This window comes from Mandrillus leucophaeus, unplaced genomic scaffold (assembly GCF_000951045.1).
Source record: "Mandrillus leucophaeus isolate KB7577 unplaced genomic scaffold, Mleu.le_1.0 Scaffold78, whole genome shotgun sequence".
Lineage (NCBI taxonomy): Eukaryota > Metazoa > Chordata > Mammalia > Primates > Cercopithecidae > Mandrillus > Mandrillus leucophaeus.
Window position 1 is genome coordinate 707,403 of NW_012108474.1, and position 10,777 is coordinate 718,179.

Here is a 10,777-nt window from a genome sequence, read left to right on the forward strand (position 1 = left end):
CTGTCTCTCCTTGGCCAGCACGGCTGCTTCTACATGCACCGCTGCTGTGTTCAGCGTCTGCACGGTACATTTCACCGCTGCTTACTCGGCTGTCCCTGTCTCTTATACACATCTAGATGTGTATAAGAGACAGCCACCGCGCCTGGCCTAGAACTTTTTATACACATACGTATGCTTTAAAAAAAGAAAAAAAAAAAAAAATCAGATCATGTGTTAGTTAGAAAGTAGACGGTGGTGGAAGAGTCTGTTTGCCCCATGCTCTGCCCCTTTGAGACCCGCGGCTGAGGGTGCTAAGGGTGGCGTTAGGCGGCTTCTGGTCACCAAGAGTCTCCTTTTCCTTTCTCACTCCGTGGTCATTTGGGTCCCTGTGGCCTCACCGTGACCCGCGCTGGAGCATGCCTCGGGGTCCTCCTGTGTCATCACCGCTGACCGTAACCCCTGCTCCTCAGATGTGGCCATCCCAGGAAGTGGGGGCCTGCTCAGGGCAGCGGCCGGGAGGTGTGGCCAGGGCCCCCAGCCTCACAGCACACTTGGAGCCTGAGCCAGCCCATCAGCCAGGAGATGGACCTTCTGCTCTCTTTCTAGAGTTTTCAGTGTCATGGGAACAGGGGTGTTTGCCACAGAAAACAGATCAGCATAAAAAGTCACCCACTTTCCAGCCTTTTAGCATTTATGTCCACATAAACTTCTTCAGTGTAATGTGTTGTGTGTTTATACTTTTATTTTTTAAAAATCATGCTGGGCTGGGCGTGGTGGCTCATGCCTGTAATCCCAGCACTTTGGGAGGCCAAGGTGGGCGGATCACGAGGTCAGGAGATGGAGACCATCCTGGCTAACACAGTGAAACCCCGTCTCTTCTAAAAAATACAAAAAAAATTAGCCCGGTGTGGTGGGGGGCACTTGTAGCCCTAGCTACTTGGGAGGCTGAGGCAGGAGAATGGCGTGAACCTGGGAGGTGGAGCTTGCAATGAGCCGAGATTGCGCCATTGCACTCCAGCCTGGGCGACAGTGAGACTCTGTCTCAAAAAAAAAAAAAAAAAAAAAAAAATGCTGCGCTGGGCACAGTGGCTCACACCTGTGATCCCAGCACTTTAGGAAGTTGAGGCAGGAGGATCACTTGAGGCCAGGGGTTCAAGACCAGCCTGGGCAACATAGCAAAACCCCATCTCTAAAAAATGTTTTTAAAAACTTAGCCAGGCGTGGTGGCTCACACATGTAGTCCCAGCCACTCGGGAGGCTGAGGCAAGAGGATTGACTGAGCTCAGAATATCAGGCTGCAGTGAGCCATGATTGTGCCACTGCATGAACCCCAGCCTGGGTGACAGAGTGAGACCCTGTCTCAAAAAAAACAAGAAAATGCCATCCACAGTGCTGGGACCTGTGTTCTCACCTCACCTGGGCTGTCTGTCTCTCCTTGGCCAGCACGGCTGCTTCTACATGCACCGCTGCTGTGTTCAGCGTCTGCACGGTACATTTCACCGCTGCTTACTCGGCTGTCCTCTGAGGCTGGACATTTAATTTGTGTCTGGTTTGTTGTTGTTATCAGCGCTGCTGTGACACACATCCTCAGTTACTTCCGAGTCATGGGCTTGCCACACAGGAGGTTGCCACGTGGGAGGGTGGGCTGTGTTGCATGCTTTGGTGGCCCACTCCCCAGTCTCTCCCCCTCCCCCAGCAGCAAATGAGCCAGCCCCTGTCCCTGTGCCCCAAGCTCCAGGGTTAACCCCTGGGTGTGCATTTGTTTGTTCTGAATCTTATCATTTATCATCCACCAGACTGACTTGGCCATCTCTGGCCTCGAAGGGTCTCCCTCTGCAAGCGGAGTCCTTCCTGAGCTGCCGCTCCATCCTGAGCAAGGCCTTCGCCCTAGGAGCTTAGTAATTCCGGTCTTGTTCTAAACAGGACCTGGGGGCTACACTTGAGTCTTCCAGATAGCAAAAGATGGTTCTAAGAGGCTCCAAAAACCCTGTTTTACAATGGACAGTGCCCTCTTCCTGCAACCTCAGCCCCTTGTGTGATAAGCTCTTTGGTTAAGTGAAGGTTTTGTCAGCCTAGGAGTAGGGTGGATCCCAGCTCATTGGCTGGATCTGGTTGCAGAATTATAGGGTGGGAGTGGACGTTGGGGAGCGGCGGGTGTGGAGGAATGGGCCTGTGATGTTACCATTTCGCCCAGCGGGGCACTGAGTGTGAGCAGTGTGCTCCCCGGTGCTGCTGGGGAGCCATGACTGTCACTGCCGAGATATTTAGGGCAGGTGGAAACAGCCCAGAGCTGAGCTCCAAGTAATTGGTCTCCAAGGGATATGGCAGAAAGTCCCCATGGCAAAACCTGCTCTGCCTGGCTGGGAGAACTTCGCAGAAACTGTCCTGGAGGGACTGGAATTCTGCTCTGCAAGTTTTAGGTTGGAAAACTCAGAAATGCCCCCACTCAGCTCTGTCCCGGGTGCCCCCAGGAGGGTTCACCGATGGACTGGCCGAGAGGACACTTGCTTCCACAACTGCACGTCCCCCGGCTGCCAGGACCCCTCATCTGCCTGCCCAGGAAGCTTCCACAGGCTGATGGCTCCAGGGGAGGGAGGGGAGGCAGCATTTATGACACCATGGAAGGCATCCACCCTCCTGCTGCAGTCCTTGCCGGGTGAGGGCAGAGGTGGGGGGCAGGGCTGCACCAGCTGTGTGGAGGGCAGCGCCCATCTGCCTGTCCGCCAAGTACTAAGCATCCTTGGCCCTGCCCGGGAACCAAGACCCCTGCACCTGAGAGTCCCTGGGCCTGGGCTGGCCGTGCGTGTCGGTGACCCCTGGTGACCCCCAAGTCTCTGTTGCAGGGGATCCTTCTGGTGTATGACATCACCAACCGCTGGTCCTTTGACGGCATCGACCGCTGGATCAAGGAGATCGATGAGGTAGGCCTGGGTCCGGGGAGCCCTCCCAGGGAAGGCAGACTGGATGGAGGTGCCTGGGCCCCAGGTAGGCTCTGGATTCCCGCCTGCCACCCCTCCTGTGGCCCTGGCTCTGCACCCTGCACTGTCCCACGGCCTACACCTGGGCGTGCTGGTCACTGTGCACGCAACGGCCAGGCATGGAGCCCGGCAAGACCAGGAGCTACGGGGCCACCTGGAAGGGCCTACACTGTGGGACCTGAGCCCTGGGCTCTGCCCACCTCGACCTCCCACGGCCCCCACCCTGTCATAGGCCAGACAGTGAGGGCGGGCCCTGCTGCGGCTGAGGGGTGGGTGGCGCCCTGCGTTTGTGCTTCTGCTGAGTTCTGTGCCCCCAGCACGCACCCGGAGTGCCCCGGATCTTGGTTGGAAACCGGCTGCACCTGGCCTTCAAGCGGCAGGTCCCGACGGAGCAGGCCCGCGCGTACGCAGAGAAGAACTGCATGACCTTCTTTGAGGTCAGCCCCCTGTGCAACTTCAATGTCATCGAGTCCTTCACGGAGCTGTCCCGCATCGTGCTCATGCGGCATGGCATGGAGAAGATCTGGAGGCCCAACCGAGGTGCGTGGGCGGGCGCCCGCCAGCCCTGTGGTCCCCAAACCCGGGCTGCCCTGATCACGTGGAGGCTGAGGGGGGCCGGGGGCCAGTGAGGAAGGTTCAGGCAGGTCCCTTGGCCATGTGCAGTAGGGGCTCAGCCGGCAGCAGGCCAGTGACTTGGTAAGAGTAGCCTCGGGGGAGAGGCAGCAGCACCAGGGGGCACAGGAGGAGCTGGTGACCTCCCTCAGGGTGCCGCCGTGGCAGCTGCACTCTGCCATTCCTGTGGGTCCCCGGCATTGCTGGTGTGGCAGTGTGTTCTCACTCCTTCCCTGGTTCTGGGGCTGGCATCCTGCTGTCAGGGGGGCACAGGAGCCATGCCTGCAGCTTCGTGTTGTTTCATTTTCTCTTCCTGGGAGGCCACGTCCTTGATCAGAGGTCCCAGTGGAGCCCCCTCAGGAAGGTACTATTGATTCTGTGGTGCCTCCCGGCAGGGTTCACTACTGGACAGAGAGAGGGTGGCTGACAGTGTCACTGTCCTTCTTAAGAGGAAGCACGGGCCGGGCGCGGTGGCTCATGCCTATAATCCCAGCACTTTGGGAGGCCGTGGCAGGTGGATCACCTGAGGTCAGGAGTTCGAGACCAGCCTGGCCAACACGGTGAAGCCCCGTCTCTACTAAAAATACAAAAATTAACTGGGCGCGGTGGTGGGCGCCTGTAATCCCAGACACTCAGGAGGCTGAGGCAGGAGAATTGCTTGAACCCGGGAGGAGGAGGTTGCGGTGAGCGGAGATCGCGCCACTGCACTCGAGCCTGGGCGATCGCGCCACTGCACTCGAGCCTGGGCGACACAGCAAGACTCCATCTAAAAACAAAACAAAACAAAAAAAACCATAAAGCAAGCACAGGAAGCCGTGAAGAGCCTGGTTGTACCCCAGGCCAGCATAACCTAGCCCCCACCCGTATGGAGCTCCCCTCCCCAGCTCTGCAGACTGGAGCTGGTGACAGTCAAGCTAGATTGAGTCAAAACCCAACCAGAGATACAGCAGAGGCTCCAGAGCAGGTCGGCTCGAAGGGCCAGATCACGCAGCCGTCACGCTGGGAGCTGCAGCGTCCAGGCCAGGAACTGGGCAGAGCGGCCTCGGGAAGCCCCGCAGCAGCACTGCCCAGCGTGCCTGGCTTTAGGGAGCAAGGCAGGGGATGGCGTGGCAGTGGACACATCTGTGCTGGGCAGAGGAGTTTGGGCATCCAGGTCCTCCAGGATCCCAGTCCAGGGGATACCACTAGGAGTGTGGAGACCCCGCCGGGCTTCTCTTGGGCACCTCAGGTCTCCCTGCACAGGGCCTCCCCCACAGCCCCATGGTCTGACACCCCCTCTGCCCTGCAGTGTTCAGCCTGCAGGACCTCTGCTGCCGGGCTATCGTCTCCTGCACCCCCGTGCACCTCATCGACAAGCTCCCACTGCCCGTCACCATCAAGAGCCACCTCAAGTCCTTCTCGATGGCCAACGGCATGAACGCGGTCATGATGCACGGCCGCTCCTACTCCCTGGCCAGCGGGGCCGGGGGCGGCGGCAGCAAGGGCAACAGCCTCAAGAGGTCCAAGTCCATCCGCCCGCCCCAGAGCCCCCCCCAGAACTGCTCGCGGAGTAACTGCAAGATCTCCTAGCAGGGACGGGCAGAGCCGCCTGTGCAGATGCTGGGAGGGCTCGAGCTGGACGCTCCTGGCTGGATGCCGGGCCAGTGCCACCTGCGTGGAGACTGGCCACACCAGCTGCCTCAAAAGCACTGGGCTTTCCTCACACCTGAGCCGGGTGCGAGGAGCAGCATGCACGGAGCACGTGCGGCAGGCCGGAGGAGGGGGCGCGGCTGGGCTGCTGGTGCTTCTTGGTGTGAAACAAGCCGGGCCTCCCCAGCTGCCTGGGCTCGACCGGCGGGGAGCCTGGCTCGCCTTTCTTATTTATATAGAGAACACTTCACCTTTTTTGTACATTTTAAGGGGCCTTCAGGGAAGCCTGGGTGTGGCCCCATGGTGCGCTGGTGACTTCGTGGCCACGCCAGCTGTGGGGGCGCACTTGGGACGCCTCGGGAGGGGATTCGCAGCAGCGATGGTCAAAGCGTCCTGTGAATCCGTGCGCTGCGAGTGGCAAGGCTGCCCAGAGGCTGGGGGAGCAGACGGGGCCGGTGCTTCCTCTGGAAGCTTGGGTGACCTCAGTGGTCACTGTGCTGGCACTGGATGGTGTGGTCCTGTGGTCAGAGCCCAAGCAGCACTCAGGAGAGAGGAGAAACGAGGTGCGCCTGGGAGCCCATACTTTTGTTGTTCCCCAAATCCCTCCCCACGTGGGACTGAGAACCTTCCTGCTGTGATGTGACCCCTTCGGGGACATTGACCACTCAAAACTCAGATCATCATCTCTCCCACCCTGGAGAGTGCAGAGCTATCTGTAGTCTTATGAATATTCGATGGGCGGTGGCATCCGGACCCCGGGCACCTGTGTGCAACCTCCTGTTCTCGGCAGCTTCTGTCGCTGGCCCTGGGGTCCCCATAGCTGCAGCTCTCCTGTGAGGTCGCACGGCGTCAGAACCATCCTGACCTTCTTAGGGACATGCCTGGAACCACCTCATCCACGTCCACGTCCACCTGGGGACCTCGGGAGCCTAGGCCCCTCCTTGAAGGCCCACCAGCCCGGCACTCGTGCTGAGCCCCAGGCACGCAGGGCCGGCCACCTCTCTCCTGAAGCCATTGGCTGCTCCTCCACCCAGTGCTTCTGCCCACGCCTGCCCCAGCAGCCCCTCTGCAGGGTAGCAGTTGCCTGGGCCTACCCACAGCACTGGTGCTCACCTCTACCTCCTGCCCTCGGGCCACGCAGCACAGCATGGCCAGCACGCAGAAGGAGCCCTCCCGGGACCCAGGACCCCCGTGGTGGACTCCACGGCGCATGCTTCCCAAGGTGGTCCCACGGAGGATGCTGCTGGGCACCAGTGGACTCGCCCCATGGCCCATTCCCGGGAGATGAGGGCCGTGGCCTGCATGAGCTGCCAGATGAGTAAGGGAACCCCGGCCAGGCGGCCCTGCCACAGTCCCCAAAGACACTGGCCTCCTGCTCCAGCCTCCCTGTCCTGGCCCCACCTGTCCTGTTGCTGCCAGCAGGGCCCTTGTTTGGGATTATGAACAAACCACACAGACTTTGAGGACCTACATGGTCCTACATTCACGGCATCAACACTACCCGCACTGCTGTTAGACACTCCACCATTCCTGGTTCTTTCCGAACCGTTCTTTGTACAGTAAATGGAATTCGGCTGTGGTCCCCATGTTTTGCTGTGTCTGGTGGGGTGGGTCTGGCGGTGGTGGTGCCCCATGCCAGGGGCCAGTGCTGCTTTGTACCAGGCAAACTGACCTCTGGCCTTTGTTTTGCCTGCTGTCCCCTGCGCTGACCGGGCTGACCTGCGGCAGTTAGCTGGGTTCGCCTCAAGAAACAGTGAGGGCTGTACCTGGGCTGGAGCGGCTGGGCCTGGTCATGGCCATTCTCCACTTCCCAGTGGACGGGATCCCAGCTGGGCTGTACCGAGCCCTCGCTCACGGCCCATGGCAGCAGATGGCCTGGGTGAACTGTCCCCAACAGCAGCAGGACCCCAGAGGGCCAGGCCCTCCAGTCACCCTCCTCAGCAGAGAGCAGCCTGCACGCTGGACCAATCTGGGTTGCCTGCCATGCCTGGCCCAGGGCTGTGTGGACACCCCGGAAGTGTGTCCAGTTGTTACAGGGACCACAGCCTCAGGCTCAGGTGCCTCCCTCTGCTGTTTCGTGGGCTCATCCAGGCCTTAGGCCCCTCCATGGCAGCTCCAGCCCAGCCGCCTGCAGCTGGGTCAGGCCTAGCTACCCCACCCCCGTCCCCTTGTAGAGCAGGGACTGTGGCGCCTGGAGGCATCTCTGGGTCTCATTCTGACCAGACCATGTTCCTGTTACCCTGCCTCCTGGGTCAGAGGTCAGACACAGGGTCAGGGGGACCCTCCCTGAGGCCCCAGACTTCTGGAGCCACAGAGGGTTTGGAAGGGTAGATTCCAGGCAGCCCTTTGTCCTGCACCAGCCAGGCCAGCCCCCTGCCCTCCCAGACGAGGAGGAGCCAGCCCGGGGATGTATGCCCTGCTGATGGGGGGCTGGGGCAGGGCAAGGCTCTGGTGCCCCAGGACACTTGCTCTCTCCAGCTGCAGACGCCCTTGCACTTGGCCTTCCCTCGCGCGGCGCCATCCACGCAGAGCCACGTCCAGGGCTGCGCAGTGCGTGGGCCGAGGCTCCGGCGTCAGCGTGTGGGGCTGTTCTTACGTTTGTGGGCGGCCACAGGCCTCTTCCTGCTGCACCTGCCCCGCCTTGGGGACGGGTCTGAGCCCCAAGCCCGCAGCCTGGTTTCAGGGATGGGGTCTCTGGGAATGCAGTCCTGCCGGCTTGGGCCCCACCCCACCAGGGGCAGCAGAGCAGAGAAGACTGGGCTGTGCTGGGCGTGCTGCAGGCCCCTGTGCCCCTACAACAGCCGTGGAACGGGAAGGAACCTCAAAGGAGCAGAGTGAAGCCCTCGGCCCGACCCGGACACACGTGACCGTTGCCAGCCTGGACCTGACCTGAGGGACCCAGGCTGTGATCAGCCACACTCCGCGGGGAGGGCCTGTGCCTGCCACCCCATGGCATGGGAGCCTGGGGTCCAGAGGGCGTCAGGGACAAAAGCTGGGATCTGCTGGCCCTGCCCCCACCCTCCTGAGGGTCGTCAAGGAGACTGATCTCAGCCCAGGGGTGGAGGAAGGGGTTCGGGTTACAGGGTCCCCTCCCCTCCCCCTCTCCAGCCAGAGCCAGCCCTCCTCCGCCCCCGGTGACCCTCATGGCCAGTGGCTCTGTGCTCCTGGGCCTCTGGCCCCTCCCCAACCTCCTCCCCTCTGCCCTGTGCTGACCAGGGCCGGGGAGCCCCCGCACGGTTCAGACAGAGGGGCCAGGCTGAAGCTGGAGAGGAACCAGCGTCACACAGACCGCCTCTGAGAACTTAGAGACCCCGTAACCCACCCAGCAGGGGCGTCAGGACAAGCATCTGCTGCAAGCTTTGGCCTCAGGGGTGAAAGGGAGCCCCGGGGTTCTGGTGGGGGCGCCAACCACAGGCCCGGAGGGTGGATGCCTGCAGGAAGCTGGGCTCAGCGGAGCCCGAAGAGGGGCTGGTGGCCACACCCCCCAGCCCCCTGGCTCAGCGGCCCCCATGCCCGCCTCACGGCCACTCCTGCCGCTCCTGCTCCTCCTCCGGCTGACCTCGGGGGCCGGCTTGCTGCCAGGGCCAGAGAGCCACCCGGGCGTGTGCCCCAACCAGCTCAGCCCCAACCTGTGGGTGGACGCCCAGAGCACCTGTGAGCGTGAGTGTAGCGGGGACCAGGTGAGTGTGGTCGGGCTGGGGTCCTGGGGCTTGGGGCAGCCAGCCTGGGCAAGACCCTACTGGAGGCGCCACGTTCTGCCCGGGCTCCCCAGACTTCTACTGGTGTCTGGGTCTGGGCCCCTTGAGGGGCCCAGAGACACTCCCATCGTTGCCCTCATTTAAGAATAAGAGCCCTCCTACTCCAGCTCTCATGCTCCCCATGTGCCTCTCCCCTACCCTGGACGTCATCATCCACTGGCGATCCCCCCCCACCCCGTTACTGCCTCTTCTATCCTCTCCTCCCACCCTCTCCTCCCATCCTCTCCTCCCACCCATTCCTCCCATCCTCTCCTTCTATTCTCTCCTCCCACCCTGTCCTCCCACCCACTCCTCCCATCCTCTCCTTCCATCCTCTCCTTCCATCTCCTCCTCCCACCCTCTCCCACCCTCTCCTCCCATCCTCTCCTCCCACCCTCTCCTCCCACCCTCTCCTCCCATCCTCTCCTCCCATCCTCTCCTCCCACCCACTCCTCCCATCCTCTCCCACCATCCTCTCGCACCCTCTCCTCCCACCCACTCCTCCCATCCTCTCCTTCCATCTCCTCCTCCCACCCTCTCCCACCCTCTCCTCCCATTCTCTCCTCCCACCTTCTCCTTTCATCTGGGACCAGTGTAGACGGTGATGGGGGTGCTGCAGCCAATGTTCAGCCTTTGTCCTGGCCTGCACCACCTGCTGGGTGGCCCTGAGCACTGTACACCCTCCTTGGGCCTCAGTTTTCTCATCTGTACAATGTACCAAGAATAATGGAACTTGCTTGGGGGTGTGAGGATTCTGGAAGGTGAAGCCAGGTGGCACCTCTGGCTCTGTGGCTCCCCACAGGGGATGGAAAGGACAGCGAGTCCCTGGGGAGGTGGCCCTGGTGGCGGCCACAGAGCAGGGGGCTCCCTGCTACCCCACCTGGGACTCCCTGTGCAGGGGCCTGGCCAGAGCCCCCAGGGCGGGGGGGCATCAGGACTCCCACCTAAGTGTCCCCCATCCCCAGGACTGTGCAACTGCTGAGAAGTGCTGCACCAACGTGTGTGGACTGCAGAGCTGCGTGGCAGCACGCTTCCCCGACAGCCCAGCCGCACCCACAACAGCGGCCTCCTGTGAGGGCTTTGCATGCCCACAGCAGGGCTCTGACTGCGACATCTGGGATGGGCAGCCCGTGTGCCGCTGCCGTGACCGCTGTGAGAAGGAGCCCAGCTTCACCTGCGCCTCGGACGGCCTCACCTATTACAACCGCTGCTACATGGACGCCGAGGCCTGCCTTCGGGGCCTGCACCTCCACATCGTGCCCTGCAAACACGTGCTCAGCTGGCCGCCCAGCAGCCCGGGTCCGCCGGAGACCACTGCCCGCCCCACACCTGGGGCCGCGCCCATGCCTCCTGCCCTGTACAGCAGCCCCTCCCCACAGGCGGTGCAGGTCGGGGGTACGGCCAGCCTCCACTGCGACGTCAGCGGCCGCCCACCGCCTGCCGTGACCTGGGAGAAGCAGAGTCACCAGCGGGAGAACCTGATCATGCGCCCTGATCAGATGTACGGCAACGTAGTGGTCACCAGCATCGGGCAGCTGGTGCTCTACAACGCGCGGCTGGAAGACGCTGGCCTGTACACCTGCACCGCGCGCAATGCGGCTGGCCTGCTGCGGGCTGACTTCCCACTCTCTGTGGTCCAGCGAGAGCCGGCCAGGGACAGAGCCCCCAGCATCCCAGCCCCTGCCGAGTGCCTGCCGGATGTGCAGGCCTGCACGGGCCCCACCTCCCCACACCTTGTCCTCTGGCACTTTGACCCACAGCGGGGCAGCTGCATGACCTTCCCGGCCCGTGGCTGTGACGGGGCGGCCCGGGGCTTCGAGACCTACGAGGCATGCCAGCAGG

At 62.1% G+C, this 10,777-nt stretch overlaps 2 protein-coding genes across 3 annotated transcripts in view; both read left to right on the forward strand.

Annotated features, from left to right (window-relative positions):
• Positions 1 to 6,784, forward strand: part of RAB40C (RAB40C, member RAS oncogene family) — a 20,662-nt gene extending 13,878 nt beyond the window's left edge. Inside the window, exons 3-5 of one of the 2 annotated variants that reach the window (XM_011966892.1) lie at positions 2,823 to 2,900; positions 3,275 to 3,497; positions 4,858 to 6,784. In XM_011966892.1, the coding sequence (XP_011822282.1) occupies positions 2,823 to 2,900; positions 3,275 to 3,497; positions 4,858 to 5,138 (582 nt within the window). In that variant the 3' untranslated portion in view covers positions 5,139 to 6,784. The remainder of the gene's footprint in view (positions 1 to 2,822; positions 2,901 to 3,274; positions 3,498 to 4,857) is intronic. The other variant, XM_011966893.1, reaches the window with a different exon arrangement.
• A 1,619-nt stretch (positions 6,785 to 8,403) lies between these two features.
• Positions 8,404 to 10,777, forward strand: part of WFIKKN1 (WAP, follistatin/kazal, immunoglobulin, kunitz and netrin domain containing 1) — a 3,212-nt gene continuing 838 nt past the window's right edge. Inside the window, exons 1-2 of the mRNA XM_011967011.1 lie at positions 8,404 to 8,878; positions 9,901 to 10,772. Of these exons, the coding sequence (XP_011822401.1) occupies positions 8,708 to 8,878; positions 9,901 to 10,772 (1,043 nt within the window). The 5' untranslated portion in view covers positions 8,404 to 8,707. The remainder of the gene's footprint in view (positions 8,879 to 9,900; positions 10,773 to 10,777) is intronic.